At 40.9% G+C, this 18,147-nt stretch overlaps 1 protein-coding gene across 4 annotated transcripts in view; it reads left to right on the plus strand.

Moving 5' to 3' along the window:
* Nucleotides 1–18,147, plus strand: part of anapc10 (anaphase promoting complex subunit 10) — a 62,809-nt gene that overhangs the window by 28,298 nt on the left and 16,364 nt on the right. For all 4 annotated transcript variants that reach the window (XM_068041477.1, XM_068041483.1, XM_068041497.1 and 1 more), the window contains exon 4: nucleotides 8,445–8,565. In XM_068041477.1, the coding sequence (XP_067897578.1) occupies nucleotides 8,445–8,565 (121 nt within the window). The remainder of the gene's footprint in view (nucleotides 1–8,444; nucleotides 8,566–18,147) is intronic.

Genomic DNA, 18,147 nt, shown 5'->3' on the forward strand with positions numbered 1-18,147 from the left:
TCCAGAGGTTGGGTCCTTGATTGCTGAAGGCACAGCTGCCAATATTGGAATGATTAAAATCAGAAAGCCCAGACTTAGAAGAGCAAAGAGTGGGGCAAAGGACTGGAGGAGGTTGCAGACATTTGATGGGTTGAGGCCTATAGAAGGATTTGCAAACCAGGATCAGGGTTTTGAATTCGATGTTCTGGAATCTGAAGTTTGACGAGGGCTGGTGTGATGGGTGAATTAGACTCCTATCGGTACAGGATACTGATAGGGCAAGGTGGTGCCTGGGAATGCAGTTTCTTTGTCTTTTAAAGTAGTTAGTATGGATGACATTGTAACTTGAACCATTTTGGTCAAGACTTTGATATTTTTTGATTTTGATACAGCTTTTGCCTCATTCCAACTTTTGCACCTTTTCCGATACCTTTCACTTTCTTGGCTCTTTAATGTCCAAATGTTTCTGTCCATTACTTGACTGGGGTTACATCATTCCACTCATGATTCCTATATTTTCCCTGCCCCTTTTCTGGTTGAATCAAGCCCTGTTTGTCTTTCTTTAAGTTTTGAGGAAGAGTCTGTCCCCAATCATTAACTTGTTTGCTGTCTCTGCAGATGTTGACTGATCTGCATCTTTCTAGCATTTTCTATTTTTGTTTCAGATTTTCAGCACCTGCAGTATTTTGCATTTTATTCAGAAGAATTTCTAGTTGTTTTCCTACTCCGGTAGTCACTGGCATGCACAGCACATCCTGGTTGTATCAGTCCTATTTATATTAAAAATAAACTTCTCTGAGTACATAAGATGCAGCCCTGCAGGATACAATGTCCTTGGTTCAAATCCAGATTTTGGAATGGTCTATTTTCTTACATTTGCAAATATGTGATTCAAACTCTGGCATTTATACTTTGTATGACTGCAGGGTATGTACTTTGACTTAATGCTATGATGGGAGGGCTACATTTCAACTGTGAATTTCTTGGAGAGAATTAAGAATGAGGTTGAATTATATAGGCAGGCCAGACTAACTTTTAGGCATTGTGAACAATAACTTATGTTTATTTAGCACCTTTAACACAGTTAAATGTTCCAAGGCACTTCACAAAAGCCACGAGGAAAATTTGTGCCAAACAAGGAGTTATTAGGAAGGGGTGACCAAGAGCTTAGTCGAAGAAATGAATTTTAAGGAGGCTCTTAATGGTGGCGAGGGAGGTGTATTAGCAGAAACCTTGGCAACCGAAAGCATAGTCAACAATTGTGGGGTGATGCACAAGACCAGAGTCAAAGGAACTGAGTGTTTGGGTGTGGGGAGAAGTTGTAGGCATCCAGGAGGTTTCGGAGATGGGGCGGGGCAAGGTCTTGGACTTAAATGCGGTTAAGAATTTAAACATTTTGAGGCTTTGAAGGACTAGGAGCAAGGACAGGTTGATAGTCAAGTGGCATGGCAACAAACATCTGAGATTTAGATGAACTGGAGTTTATGGGGAGTGAAGGTTAGGAGGCTAGCTAAGAAAGCATCAGGGTAATTTAGTCCAGAGGTGATGAATGCACAGTTTCAGCAATGTATGGGCTGGGATGGGACAAAGATTGCCTTCACTGTGCTTGCTGGCCTACTTGTAACTTGGGTATGGCTTAAAGCTGTATAAAAGTAAATGTATCTACTGATGTACAATATGGCCATAAACAGAGTAAATGTTGGGACTTGGGCGAGCGTGGAACAATGCAGAGGGGGAAGGAGGTGCTGCCTTTTTGCCCTAGTGCTTTGTGTAAGTTTGAGGCTTTAAGTGTTTAAGATTTTATCCAGTGCTTTAAAGCTTAGGACAAGTTGGTGTATAAAAAAAGCAAAAAAACTGAACAAACTAGAACGTGGATACAAGTAATATAAATAATCTAGACTAAGATATGGCAGAGCCGATTGTGCGGCTGGACTGCAGTATGTGGGAGATTGTGGACAGTGAGACTATCTTGAGGGAACACATCTGCAGTAGGTGCCTCTGTGTCAGGATCATTGAGATGGAGTGTGAGTGGACATACTTGGATGCATAAGGGTGTAAGGACAATTTGCTCCAGATGTCGGTGTCACATCGTAGAGCGGTACAGGATCAGAACGGGGTAGGTGTGACCAATAATGTACAAAGTAAGGGGAATCCAGATGAGAGAGAATGAGGATCTGCAGAAGGTAATCCTATCCAACAGATGCAATGTACTTACCACATATGAGGATAAGTAAAGATTGTTGAAAGGACAGCCAAAGTGCTGACTGGCATCTTGGAGCAGGATGCTATCCAATGTTTGGGGTAGGTGTGCAGTGGGGTTGTGGGGGAAAGGGGGGTACAGAGAAGGAGGAAGAAGGGAAGCATACCATCATAATTGTAGGGTATTCAGCACTTGGGGGGGACGGAAAGCATCCTTTGTAAGCAGAATCAAGAGTCCCACCTAGTATGTCAGGATGAGGGACATCTCAAACAAGCTTGAAAGGAAATTGGAGGGGAAAATCCAGTCTTGATCTATATTGGGACCAATAGCATAAGGAAGAGTAGGCAAAGATCATGTTTGGAGAGTACCAGGATCTCGGAGCTAAATTAAAGAACTTAACCTTAAGGGTTTTCATCTCCATATATTAACGGAGCCATGTGCAAATTGATGTAAGATAAGAAAATGATGGAGGTAAACATGTGGCTGAAGGAGTGGTGTGGGAAAGAGGGGTTCCATTTCATAGGACACTGGCACCAGTAGTGGGATAGGAAGAAACTGTACCATTAGGATGAGCTCCACCTGAACTGGGCTCGGACCAGGGTTCCAGCACAAAGAAAAAATAGGGCGGTCACGAGGACTTTAAACTAGTAAAATAGTGGGGAGGGCTGAGGTGCATTAGTTAGTTTCAATAATAGTTCAAAAACAAATGAAAGGGAGAGTAGTGCAACAGTGAGAAATTGTGCTTTAGGTACTGCAAGTAAGAGGAAAACTAAAAGATGTAAAGCAGTTAAACTAGGAGAGAGAATAAGAAATGTATGAGTTAAACATTAGAATAGAAGGACAGGTTAGGGTGATTGGGCCAAATAAGTGTTCTTCATGCATGTACATAGAGTTTAAGGAACAAACTGAATTGCAGGCACGAATTTGACTTGGAGGGTATGACATGGTAGCTGTTGCTGAGACATGACTGCAAGATGGTCAGCACTGGGAACTAAATATACCAGGTCACAAGGTCTACAGGAAAGATAGGGAAAATGGTAGAGGAGAGGAATAGTCTTAACAATTAAGGATGAAATCACTTCAATGATAAGAGTTGATATAATGAGAGGTAAGAAGGCAGTGGAGACTTTATGGGTAGAATTAAGAAATAGAAAAGGGTTTACGACTTTAGTGGGAGTTGTCTGTTGGCCCCAGGTTACCACACCAAGTGGTAGAAATGCAGAGATTAAACAAGCATGTAGCAAAGACAGAGTGATTTTAATGGGGGATTTTAACTTTCAAATAGATTGGGATAGGTAGATTAGCTCATGTCAGAAAGGGAGTGAGTTCCTTGAGTGTGTTCAGGATAGTTTTCTACAACAACATGTCCTTGAACCAACAAGGAGGCAGATCATATTAAATTTGGTAATGAGCTGGATTTAGTTAACAGCCTAACAGTGAATGTACATTTCTCTAAGAGTGATTATAGTATGATCAAATTCAGTGTAGTGTTTGAAAAGGAGAAATGTGAAACAGCACTAAGATTCTAGATTTAGGTAACGCTGACTTCAATGGGATAAGATGGAGACTGTCTACAATAAACAGTGCAAATCTATTAATGGGTAAAATACAGGAGATCAGTGTGAGATGTCCAAAAAGGAATTTGTGATACAAAACCAGTTTATACCGCTAAAGGACAAGAGCTCTACTTGCCAAAACAGCAGCCATGGACAACTAAAGATATAAGCGCCATCATAAAACTAAAAGAAAAAACTTACAAAAATGCAAAAATAAAAAGTAACTCAGATCCTGATGAATGGGAGAGATACAAAGAGCAGCAAAGGATGACAAAACTGATAGTAAGAGCTACAAAAAGGAATATAAAAAAACTTGCAAGTGAAATAAAGAAACACAGGGTTTTAAAGGAAGTACATGAGAACATTGCCAAAGCCCTAATTATAATCTTCCAACGTTATCTTATTTGGGAACCGTTCCTTTAGATTGTAAAAATGTGCATACCACTTCACTATTTAAGAAAAGTGTGAGACGGAAACCAAGGAATTATAGACCTTTAACATCTGTTGTCAGGAAATTACTGGAGTCTAATTACGGATAGGGTAACTGAACACCTTGAAATTTTTCAGCTAATCAAAGAGTGCCAGCGTGGATTTGTAAAGGGTAGGCCATACCTGACAAACGAGTTTGAATTTTTTTGAAGAGGTAGCTAAAGTAATGGACAGGGGAATGTCTGTGGTTGTTATTTATATGGACTTCCAGAAGGCATTTGATAAAGTCCCTCATAACAGACTGTTTGCTAAAGCTGAAGTTCAAGGAATTGAAGGCAAAATATTGACCTGGTTAGGAAATTGACTGAGCGTCAGGAGATAGAGAGTAGGAATAAAGGACAGATACTGCACCTGGCAGGATGTGACCAGTGGTGCTCTGCAAGGATCAGTTTTGGGGCCTCAATTATTCACCACATTTATTACAGCTTAGATGATGGGATAGAAAGCCACTTCTCAAAGTTTACCGATGACACAAAGGCAGCATTTTAAGTAGTGTAGATGGAAGCATAAAGTTACAAAGTGATCTAGTTCTTAGAGCTAATGGGATCATGGGATACGGGGAGAAAGCGGGAACAGGTTACTGAATTTGGATGATCAGCCATGATCGTATTGAATGGCGGAGCAGACTCGAAGGGCAGAATGGCCTACTCCTGCTCCTATTTTTTGATGTTTCGATATAAATGGATTAAGTGTGGAATACTGTGGCAAATTGATTTCAATGTGGGCAAATATGAGGTCATCCACTTTGGACCTAAAAAGGATAGAGCAGAGTACTTTCTAAATGGTAAAAAGATAGAAACAGTGGAGGTCCAAAGAGACTTGGGGGTCCATGTACCTAAATCGTTAAAATACCATAAAGAGGTACAGAAAATAATCAAAAAGGCTAATCGAATGCTGGTGGTTATATCTAAAGCACTCGATTACAAGGGGGTAGAATTTATGCTATAGCCATACTAGCCCGAGTTAGACCACACCTGAAGTACTGTGAGCAGTTGTGGCCGCCACACCTTAGGAAGGATATATTGGACTTGGAGGGAGTGCACTGTAGATTTACCAGAATGATATCTGGACTCCAAGATTAAATTACAAAATGAGATTACACAAACCAGGGTTGTATTCCCTGTATTTTAGAAGGTTTGATTGAAGTTTTCATGATATTAATGGAGAACAGCAAGGGTAGATAGAAGCTATTTCAGCTAGTTGCGTCTAGGGCTAGAGGGCATAGTCTAAAAATTAGAACCAGACCTATGAGAAGTGAAATTAGGAAATATTTTGACACAAACAGTGTAGTAGACGTTTGGAACTCTCTTCCACAAATGGAAATTGATGCTAGATCAATTGTTAGTTTTAAATCTGAGATTGATTTTTGCTGACCAAAGATATTAAAGGATATGAGGCAAAGGTGGTTTAGGCCATTGTTCAGCCACAATCTAATTAAATGGAGGAAAAAGGCTCGAGGCCTCCACCTGTTCCTGTGTCCCTACTCTTTCTTCCAGTTTGACAATACCTCAATTTTTAAAATTCTCATCTATGTTTTCAAATCCCTCCTTGGCCTCAACTCTACCTATTTATGTAACCTCCTCTGGCCCTACTACCCTCTGAGATCTCTGAACTATTCCAATTCTGGCTGCTTGTGGATCCCTAGTTTTCTTCACTGGCCTGTTGATGGTTGTGCCTTGTGCCTTCACTTGTCTAGGCCCTAAGCTCTGGAATTCCCTCCCTTAACCTCTCTCCTCCTTTTAAGATCTACCTCTTTGATCATGCTTTTGGCCACCTGTCCTACTATCCTTATTTTCATCGGTGCCAAATTTTGTTTGATAATACTCCTGTGAAGCGCTTCAGGACATTTGACTATGTTAAAGGTGATATATAATGCAAGTTGTTGATGGGTGAACAAATACTCAGTCTTGTTGTACTGCCAAAAAATGTGGTAAAAATCTTACTGAAAATAAAGATAGCTCTTTACATTTTAGTGTATGAACCATAGAATCTGTTGTGTGATATGCTTTTGTGTAGTTTTTAAAATTGAATTTAGCCAGTCAAAATGATTTCCTAGATCGCAAGTTAGCTGCTGGCACCACCTTGTCTACCTGTTGGTAGTTTCTGCAGATAAGTTGATCTGATGTGTTAATTGGAGTGAACTTGCTTGGAATGCAGTTAGTCACGGCAGATGTTAATAGCTGCAAGGCTGAGGGTCTTCCAAGTGATGTGATGTTTCTTTACTGGCCTTTGGTCAGGTTCTGTAACACTTCTACCACTTCTCCGTATTGATTTTTGTACCTGTGACCCACTTTGGGGCATTTTAAAAGAAAGGACTTTCATGTATATAGCACTTTCATGACCTCGGAACATTCCAAAGTGCTCTACAGCCGGTGAAGTACTTTTGAAGTGTAGTCACTGTTGTAATATGGGAAACACACAGCAAGGTTCCACAAATAACAATGAAAAACATGACCAGAAGATCTGTTTTAGTGACGTTAGTTGCGGGATAAATGTTGGCCTGAGCGCTGGGAGGACCCTCCAGCCCTTCTTTGAATTGTGCCAGGGAATCTTTTTGCATCCACCAAGAGGGCAGGCTGGACTTTAGTTTGATGTCTCATCTGAAAGGTGTTGTACGTTTGCAACTGTGCAGCACTCCCTCAGTACTGCACTGAAGTGTCAGGCTGCGTTATGTGCCCAAGTCTACTATGTTAAAGCTGCTACATAAATGCATCTAATGCATGTTGTTGATTTAGTCCTACAATAACATGAAAGCACTGTCACCATATGGACTACAGTAGTTCAAGGTGGGCCATCATCACCTTGAGCAAGTAGGGATAGGCAATAAATGTGACTTTACCAACATCACCTACACAACATTTTATATGGTTATTTTACTTTGTTGTGTATAAAGTTTGAGTATGTTAACTCTGATTCTTTCCTAACAGAGCTGCCTGACCTGCTGAGTGTTTCCAGCGTTTTCTGTTTTATTTGGGCTAATTATTAAATTTTGAATGGGCTATTTTTTGCATTTCTAATTTGTGGATTGAGGTATGATCATAGGAAGCATCATACAACCATTCAGATGGAGTACTATTTTTTAAATCTCAAATTTATAAAAAAAAATTAAGATTACCAACAGTATTCATGTATATTCAGTGTAAAGTACTGCTAACTTTAGCATAGACTAATTTTCCTATACAGCAATGTAGTTGCAACGTATGTATTTTGGCATTCTTTAAGGTATCAGTTTACATTATGAAAATTCTCCATGATTGACTGCTAGTTAAAGGAAGAACTCAATGTTAATGTTATCAATCATTATTTGTGTCTGGTTTTGCAATGCTTTGGGTACAGGAAATTACTGCGGACCACCCAGTTTCTAAAAATTGAGTGCAACAATAAAGCTCTTTCTAATCTTTTCAAATTTATATCCATTCCATAAATACATAGTCCCCTAAATGGTAATCTTCATATATATTACTTCATTCAGAGAAGAATTTTAGCTAATGTTAGGAAAATTTGATTCTGCCTTTGAAGAAAATCATAAAAGGGAGATGTGCCATAATTTCACAAAATAAATTGGGGCTTATTTGATTGGCTTTTTTAGGATGGGGAGGGGGAATATCTCTTGAATTATATTCCAGTGTGATTTGAAAAGCATCAATCATGTTGGTACCTAAAACTGTGATATATTTTATAATACATAATGCCTGGACCCATGAAAGGGCTATTTAAAAATGCAAGTAAAGTTCTTTCGACGTCTTATTGGGCTATGCCACCCGGTGAAATTGTACCTTACAATTCAGGTAGGTCCCATATTTAATGCCCAGCCTCTATGCTGAATTGGCTGATCTCAGCAAGGTGGCATTAGGGGTGCTACAGTTGTCAACTGTGACTTGGGCTGGGTGGCATGGTTGTGGTGGGGATGTGGATTTGGCCAGGTTTCTTTTCTATTGCTTTCCAGAAATCCTGGTGGGAAGTACATGTGTGGTTGTTTGATTGAGGACAGGCTTCAGATTGGCTTAGAGGCCCCACACATTCAATTACTCTTCTAGCCCACACTGTAGAAATTCGCACATGAAGTTATGGTACATTCATTTTGATTTTAATAGGTTTCAGTTTACATCTGGTAAGAGCTTATTTTTTAAAGTACAGCTGTTCTCACTACAAGCAGCACCTGACCACTATGCCATCTTCTGATGCCTCAGTAACTGGGATTAACTTGTTTGTTTTTATAGACGAAAAACAACTGTGAAAACCTTGTGTATTTATGCAGACTACAAATCTGATGAAAGCTACACTCCAAGCAAGGTCTCTGTCAGAGTGGGAAACAACTTTCATGACCTTAAAGAAATGCGGGTATGAATTTACCACATCTTTCTTCCTAACAGTTGCCTTGATAGTAATGTGTTTTCCTTATTTTACAGCTCCCCACGTCAGTGATATCCAAGCTTTTTGTCTTCATGGTCTGTACAGGTGTATACCAAAAAACTCTGGGGACCATATATCTCAAGTATTCTGATTTGGGAATTATCCACTAATGAGGCAATAGTGCTTAAAAGATCCCTTTAAATCTCCAAGCCCACAGCCTGCTTCCTGTAAGGACTCCATTCCATTCTCCTAGTTTCTCCATCTTGGTCTCATCTGTTCTGATGATGCAACCTTTCATACCAGCACTTTTGATATGTCTTCCTATTTCCCGAAACGAGGATTTCCCCCCACCACTGTGATTGACAGGGCCTTCAACTGTGTCTGTTCCATTTTTCACATCGCTGCTCTCACCCCATCCCCTCCCTCCCAGAACTATGATAGTGTTCCCCTTGTCCCCACCTTCCACCCCACCAGCCTCCATAATCAATGGATCATCCTGTTCCATTTCTGCCACCTCCAGCATGACGCCAGCACCAAGCATATCTTCCCCTCCCGTTTCAGCATTCCAAAGGGACAGTTCCCACCCCGACATCCTGGTCCACTCGTCAATCACTCCCAACACCCCCTCCCTTTCCTGCGGCACCTTTCCATGCAAGCGCAGGAGATGCAACACATGCCATTTTTTTAAATCTCCTCTCTCCTCATTGTCCAAGGCCCCAAACACTCCTTCCAAGTTAAACAGCGATTTACGTGTGCTTCTTTCAATTTAGTATACTCTGTTTGTTGCTTACAATGCTATCGGCTTTACACTGGGGGAGATCAAGCACTGATTGGGTGACTGTTCAGTCTGCAAGCATCACCCTAAGCTACCAGTCGCCTGTCATTTTGATTTTCCACCTTGCTCTCACTGACCTCTGTCTTCATATATAAAAGCAAAATACTGCGGATGCTGGAAATCTGAAATAAAAACAAGAAATGCTGGAATCACTCAGCAGGTCTGGCAGCATCTGTGAAAAGAGAAGCAGAGTTAACATTTCGGGTCAGTGACCCTTCTTCAGCCTGCTGAAATGTTCCAGTCGAAGTTAATGTAAGCTTAAGGAATAGCAGCTCACCTTTCAACTAGGCACTTTACAGTCTTCTGGACTAAATATTAGGTTCAATGATTTCAGACCGTCATCTCTGCCCCATTTTGTTTCCTTTTATTTGCGTGTTTCGGTTTTTCTCTTGTTTCTGCTTTGGGACGGCAGAGCATCTATTCCAGGCACATATTTTGTTTCTTTGTTTCTTTTCTTGCCCCCTTTGGCCCTGCATGACTAACCCTTTTGTCACTCAATCTCTCCTGTCTTCCACCCTATCACAGACCTTTCCATTTTTTCTTTTTCCCATTCTCCACCTCCCCTTCACTTGCTTTAAAACCTATTGCATTTCTAATTTTTCCCAGTTCTGATGAAAGGTCATCGACCTGAATGTTAATTCTGTTTCTCTCTTCACTGATGCTGCCAGACCTGCTGAGTATTTCCAGCACTTTTTGTCTTTATTTTATGAAAGAACCACACGTGGCTTAATTGCCTTGTTAGTGTACTAACTTAGTGCAACACATTTAAAACACTATTTATTTTGCTTGAAGTCACGAGGATATTTTTAATGAGGCTCATTTAATGTGATGTTTTTCAAGTGAGTTGACTATGCTTTAACAAGAGGTGATGCAGAAACAGCCCAATAAATAATGATGCAGAAAAATCTTAATTCTATATTCTAATATGAATTTATAGTCTGTTAGTTTTTTGTTATTTCATCATGGGACATGGGTGTCGTTGGCACCTATTATTGCCCATCCCTAATTGCCCTCGAGAAGGTGGTCGTGAGCCGCTGCCTTGACTCACTGCAGTTCATGTGGTGTAGGTACACCCGCAGTGCTGTTAGGGAGGCAGTTCCAGGATTTTGACCCAACAACAATGAAGGAATGGCAATATATTTCCAAGTCAGGATGGCATGTGACTTGCAGGTGATGATGTTCCCATGCTCCTGCTGCCCTTGTACTTCTAGGCGGTAGACGTCACTGGTTTCAAAACTTCTGTTGAAGTCTTGGCGAGTTGCTGCAGCGCATCTTGTAGATGGTAAGTACTGCAGTCACTGTGCTGTGCATCACTTGTGGAGGGATTGGATAAGGTGCCAGTCAAGTGGACTGCTTTGTTCTGGGTGGTGTCGAGCTTCTTGAGTGTTGTTGGAGCTGTACTCCATGCAGGCAAGTGGAGAGTATTCCATCAGATTCCTGAGTTCTGCCTTGTAGATAGTAGACAGGCTTTGGGGAATCAGGAGGTGAGTTACTTACTGCAGAATTCCCAGCCTCTGATCTGCTCAGGTAGACACAATGTTTATATGGCTGGTCCAGTTAAATTTCTGGTCAATGGTAGCCCCCTAGGATGTTGATGGTAAGAGTATTTGGCAACAGTAATCCTGTTAAATGTCAAGGGGAGGTGGTTAGACGCTCTCTCTTTGAAGATGGTCACTACCTGGTACTTGTGTAGCACAAATGTTACTTGCCACTTATCAACCAAACTCAAATGTTGTCCAGGTCTTGCATGTGGAGAAGTTGCAGTTAGAACTGAATATTGTGCAGTAATCAGCAAACATCCCCATTTCTGACCTTATGATGGAGGGAAGATCATTGAAGCAGCTGAAGATGGTTGGGCCTAGGACACTCCCCTGAGGAACTGCTGCAGTGATGTCCTGGGACTGAGATGATTGGGTAGTAGGGCTGTAATGAGGCCTGCAGCCAACTGGTCCCTTCTGACCCATATTACACATCGGTGAGTAGGAGATTGGTTATTAAGTGCTGCCTGATAGCAACTTTGACGACCCCTTCCATCACTGCTGCTGATTGAGAATAGACTGATGGGGTGGTAATTGGCCAGATTGGATTTGTCCTGCTTTTTGTGGGCAGGACATACCTGGGCAATTTTCCAAATTTCTGGTTGTAGTTGTACTGGAAAAGCTTGGCTAGAGGTGCAGCTGATTCTGGGGTACAAGTCTCTGCTGTTACAGCTGAGACGTTGTTGGGGCCCATAGCCTTTGCTGTATCTGGTGCACTCAACCATTTCTTGATATCATGTGGAGTGAATCTCATTGGCTGAAGTCTGGCAACTGTGTGGAGGAGGAAGAGATGGATCATCCGCTCGACAATTTTGGCTGAAGATGGTTTGAAACGCTTCAGCCTTGTCTTTTGCAGTCGCCCGCGGGCTCCACCATCGTTGAGAATGGGGATGTTTGTGCTGCCTTCTCCTCCCATTAGTTGTTAAATTGCCTACCACCATTCACGGCTGGATGTGACAGTACTACAGAGCTTTGATCTGATCCATTGGTTATGAGATTACTGAGCTCTCTGTAGTATGCTACTTGTGCTGTTTAGCATGCATGTAGTCCTGTGTTGTAGCTTCAACTGGTATATCACATAAAGTTACTTCAAAGAAAATTCCTGACTTCAAACTGCTGGAAACTGCTAAAAATGTTTTTGAAAATTATCCTTTTTGTACAATAAATTATGATAAGTGAATTACAAATTTCATTCTTGGGGTTCAAATGACATGGCTTATATTCGCCATCTAAACTTTGCGATTCGATTGTTGCTTTCAAGGAATGTTCATTAATCATTTGTTAATTGGTACAGTTTAATTTTCACTTCTATTTAGCAGATGATGAGATGAGTTTAAGGGTAATCTGAACAAAGTGCAGAGGATGTTCCAGTAGCTGGGATCAAGTGTACCTTAAATTCTTTAATTTTGTTCCTTGTGTGAGCTACTAAACTGATACCCATCTGTCTGTCTGTGTTCAGATCGTAAGGCACTATTCAAAGAAGAGCCTGCCCAATTTTCCTTCCTCAGCCAATATGACCAAAATACACAATTGATTATTTATGTCATGGCTGTTTGTGTATCGTTACTGACAAAGAATGCCTGTCCATTTAGTGCTGTTTGCTTTCAAAGTAATCCACTGTGAAGTGTTTTGGAATGCAGAGGCAGTATATAATGCAAGTATTAATATTATTTTAAAACTTGTGCTTTTCACTTTATCCTTCAACAGTTTTGCCATTCAGGAATTCAGTGGAGTGACCTATTTTCTGTTAGGTGGCTTTTAACTCAATTGGATAAAAGTGTTCCTTGGCTATAATATTATTACTGGTTCTGATTTCAGCATTTTGTCTCCAAGTTTTTCTCAGCAAGGTATGTATCCAGCAGACATTTTGTTTGTCACCTAACACATGTCAAACTGTGCTATAGATACAAAACAATGTTAAAAATTTGAGAAAGAACTGATTGACTTGGAATCAGAAATTAATGACCACCTTCCAATCTCAAATTAAACTGATTTCACCCTGTGTTTACTTTGCAAAAGTTGCACTTTGTGACTTTAAAGTTAGGCAGCTCCACCTCAGCAGCTGGATAGTACATTGTGCATTACATGATTTAATGCTTGTCTCCTTATTGAATCATGTACCTTCTGACTTGCAACAACTTGCACTTATATGGCACCTTGAACGTAAAAACAGAAGTCCCAAGGTCCTTCACGCAAGTATAATCAGGCAAAAATAAAAGGTGAGTCAGAGACTTTATAACAGGTAGCTAAAAGCTTGGTCAAATAGATGGGTTTTAGGAGAGTCTTAAAGAAGGAGAGGAAGGTAGAGCGGCAGACATTTAGGGGGAGAGTTCTGCGGCATGGGGCCTAGATAGCTCATGGTATGACTACTAATGTTGGGATGAAGGGATTTGAGGATCCACAAGAGGCCAGAGTTGGAGGAACACACAGTTGTTGGAGGGCTTTGGGGCTGGAAGAGGTTATTGAAATAGGGAGGATTAATTTGAACGCAAGGATGATAATTTTAAAAAGGGGTTTGATGGACCAGGAGACAGTCTAGATCAGCGAGGCAGGGATGATGAGCAAGCAGAACTTGGCGCGGATTAGGATATGGCCAGCAGAGTTTTTGGTTGAACTCAAATTTATGGAGGATGGAAGATGGGAGGATGGAGATTACAAAAGGATAGATAAAACTTCAGCAGCAGATGGGCCAAAAGAGCAGAGATGACTAATGTTATGGAGGTTGAGATTGACAGTCTTTTGCGATGGCAGGAACATGGGGTCAGAAGTTCAACCCAGGCTCTTACAGGATGCTAAGGTAGCAAGCAGCCTGGTTCAACATGTACGGAGTTTGTAGCAGGGGTCAAATATGATGGCTTTAGTCTTACAAATGTTTGAAGGAAATTATGGCTCATCCAGGACTCTGTGTTGGATAAGCAGTCTTTAAAGTGCAAGAGTCAATGGAGGGGCCAAGCGAGGTGGTGGAGAAATAGAGCTGGGTGTTGTCACCGTACGTGTGGAAGCTGACTCCATGTCTCTGGATAGTGATGCCAAGTGGCACCATAGATATGCAAAAGAGGAGGGGGCCACGGCTAGATCTTTAGGGACTCCAGAGGTAACAGTGCAGTGACAAAAGGCACAGAAGATTTGCCAATATTTATAATAATTCTCGCCACAGTGTAAAATGGAGGCTCCATGTGTGTTTTAATTGACAGTATCTGTATAAATTAATTTAAAGCACTTGATTTTGTTCTTTATCCACTAGGTGTCACTGTGCTACAGACATTCTGTATTTCAAAATATATAAAAGTAGCATTCATTATTTGAGAGCTGTTTTGTTTTGGGAGGGAGGATGTGGTGTGTCATTGGTACACTGATATTTTCCTCAAATTATCAATTTCTGACTGGTTGATAAAAATGATCCATGTTTGAAGGAGATGGGAGCGGGTGCAGGAATATGGGTTGATTCACTACCTCATCCACTGAATTTTTGAGCAAGAGACATGCATAGTTGACTAACTACAGGCAGCTATATATATTTAAAGAGAATATAGCTTGATATTCTTTTCAACTCTAGATGGTCGTTTTTGACTGTCCAAAGATAACTAATCTAGCATTAGCTGAGTACTGCTGTAAAAGTTTATTTGAAAATGTTACTAGACGTATGAAATATATCAAAATGGAAATACTTTGTATTAAATTCCAATGGAGTGCCAATCTCATTTTAATGAACCTAACTTGATAACCTACTGATGGGTGCACTATGTTTAGATAAGCAGGTGGTGGGTATTTGTACAGGGTTGGTTTCTATCACGCCAACAATCCTAGTTTCTATACAAACAGAACAGTATCAGTAGAATGGAGCAAGTTCTGTGAGGATTATTTAGCTTTGCCACCAATGTTGTCGGCAAAGGTAAATATCAGTGAGAAAATATTTCAATAGTAATTCCTTCCCTTTCTTCCCCACTCTCCATTTTGTGAAGCAGCTCTTTAATTGTACTGTAAAACAGCACTATAGAGTAAAACATTTACTACATTTTCCTAAATTATTCAATTCATTGTGCAATGAAAGTAGCATTATGCTTTGCAACACTGAGATCTGGGACTGATTTTTCCTGTCCTCCCTTCTACCCCAGTGCTGGATAAGATTGGCAAACCTGAAGTGTGTACACCTGTTTATGCTCAGTTACTTTGGTATTTCTTATCTTGGGTCACTAACGTGGCCCAAGGGCACCCCTGGTGCAGGCCCACCCTCTAGCAGGGCCTAGCATCAGAAAGAGGAAAGGAATTAGTATACCTGAACTTTGTGCGCGTAAATGGACATTTCCCAGGGAAAAGGTCAGAAAAGTTATTTCCCCATAATGTTTAGCCACCATAGCAAAGACACACAGCAGATTGCCATGTGCCTGCTCTAAAACTTGAATTTATGTGCTATCTTGGTATTTTTAATTGCATAAATATTATATCATGCCTGTTAATGTGAACTAATATTGACCCATGGCTCCAGATAGATATGGGGTATGTGGAATTTTATCAATCATCTGTCAGGTATGCTTCAAATATATCACCCTGATGGCCTTCAAAATAATTCTTTCACTGCTGTACCTGAAAAGAGTTAATTTCATTGTGTATCTAAACATGTTTAGAGTAAGGAGTTTGAGCCTTGAGTAAAAATAATCCCTTGATGAAGCATATCTTTTATAATATTTGGGAGTTGCGAAGTGTAGTTCTGAGACTTTTGAGTGCTGTAAAACTAGGTAGTGTTGGCTGAGCAATTCTTTGCTTTTTGAGTGTAGTCTCTCAAACTCCCATCATACACTGAACACTTCCCTTTCTTTCATAAAAAGGGATAATTAATCATCTCTTTCCCACCCCCCCAAAAAAAACAAATTTAAACTTACATTTACTTGAAACTGCTGAGAGTTGCTGAGCAGCCAAACGTCCAACCAGTGAGACTGAGGAACATTGTATTGTTAACCACATGGGTTTAGGCAAGATATCCCTTGCAGTTTATAAAAATCAAAATTTAGTAATCAAATTAATATAATCAAAACAAGAATACTATCCATGTTATATGAGTACATTTTTATACTAGTGTCAAGGTTTAACAATGGAAGCTTTGCTTCAGGACTATTGTGTAATATTTGATCATGTGTTGATTAACGAGAATATTGCAGTGCTGGAGAGAGAGGATGTTCTGGAGGGCCAAGGACAGAATCTATTTGGTTAGAGTTAAGAAACAAGAGAGTACCATTACACTACTGGGTGTATTCTATAGGTCACCAACTCGTGGGAAAGATATGGAGGAACAAATTTGCAAGGAAATTGGAGAGCTGCAAAAACCATAGAGTAGTAATAATGGGGACTTTAATTATTCTAATATAGACTGGGATAGTAATGTAAAAGGCAGAGTGGGGGAAGAGTTTCTGAAGTGTGTTCAGGAGAATTTTCTTGCTCAGTAAGTTTCCGGGCAATGAGGAAAGGAGGCATTGCTAGATATGGCTCTGGAGAATGAGGTAGGTCAAGCAGATCAATTGTCACAAGGGGAATGTTTGGGGGACAGTGATCATATTATAAGATATAGGTTAGGCATGGGAAGGGACAAGGAACAATCTAGAGTAAAAATACTTAATTGGAGGAGGGCCAATTTCAGTGGGGTGAGAACAGATCTGTCCCAGGTAAATTAGAATGAAAGATTGGCAGGCAAAACTGTAATGGAACAATGGGGTGCCCTTAAAGAGGAGATGATTCTGGTACAGTAAAGGTACATTCCCACGAGGGGGAAAGGTAGGTAACTAAAGCCAGAGCTCCCTGGATGATGATAGAGATAGAAGGCAAGATGAAACATAGAAATAGTGCGTATGACAGATGTCAAGTACAAGTGAGAACCGGGCTGAATATAGAAGGTTCAGAGGGGAAGTGAAAAAGGAAATGAGGGGCAAAGAGAGAGTATAAGAGACTGGTAGCTAACACAAAATGGAATCTAAAAGTCTTCGATAGGCATATAAATAGTAAAACCGCAGTAAGGGGAGGGATGGTGCCGATTAGGAACTAAAAAGGGGATCTACACATGGATGAAGAGCGCATGGCTGAGGTACTAAATGAGTACTGTGTATCTCTCTTTACCAAGGAAAAATATGCTGCTAATGTCATAGTGAAGGAGGAGGTAGTTGAGATACCAGATGGGCTAAAAATCGATTAAGAGGAGGTAGTGGAAAGGCTGGCTGTACTTAGAGTCATAGAGTAATATAGCACAGAAACAGGTCTTTTGGCCCACCGTGTCCGTGCCGGCCATCAAGCACCTATCTATTCTAATCCCATTTTCCAGCACTTGGCCCGTAGCCTTGTATGCTATGACGTTTCAAATGTTCATCCAGATACTTCTTAAATGTTGAGGGTTCCTGCCTCTACCACCCCTTCAGGCAGTGTGTTCCAGATTCCAACCACCCTCTGGGTAAAAAATATTTTCCTCAAATCCCCTCTAAACCTGCTGCCCCTTACCTTAAATCTATGCCCCCTGGCTATTGCCACCTCTGTTAAGGGAAAAAGGCTTCTTCCTGTCTATCCTATTTATGCTCCTCATAATTTTGTATACCTCTATCAGATCTCCCCTCATCCTTCTCTACTCGAAAGAAAACAACCCTAGCCTATCCAGTCTCTCTTCATAGCTGAAATGCTCCAGCCCAGGCAACATCCTGGTGAATCTGCTCCAGTGCAATCACATCCTTCCTATAGTGTGGCGACCAGAACTGTACACAGTACTCCAGCTGTGGCCTAACTAGCATTTTATACAGCTCCATCATAACCTCCCTGCTTTTATATTCTGTCCCTCAGCTAATAAAGGCAAGTATCCCATATGCCTTCCCAACCACCTTATCTACCTGTGCTGCTGCCTTCATTGATCTATGGGCAAGTACACCAAGGTCTCTCTGACCCTCTGTACTTCCTAGGGTCCTACCACTCATTGTATATTCCCTTGCCTTGTTAGTCCTCCCAAAATGCATTACCCCTCACTTCTCAGGATTGAATTCCATTTGCCACTGCTCCGTCCATCTTATCAGCCCATCTATATCGTCCTGTAATCTAAGGCTTTCCTTCTCTATTGCCTGTAATTACCTGGTTTATCCCTGCTACCCTTGAATAATGGTACCACATTCACTGTCCTCCAGTCCTCTGGCACCTCTCCTGCGGCCAGAGAGGATTTGAAAATTTGTGTCA

This window comes from Heterodontus francisci, chromosome 1 (genome assembly GCF_036365525.1).
Source record: "Heterodontus francisci isolate sHetFra1 chromosome 1, sHetFra1.hap1, whole genome shotgun sequence".
NCBI classification, from domain to species: Eukaryota; Metazoa; Chordata; class Chondrichthyes; order Heterodontiformes; family Heterodontidae; genus Heterodontus; species Heterodontus francisci.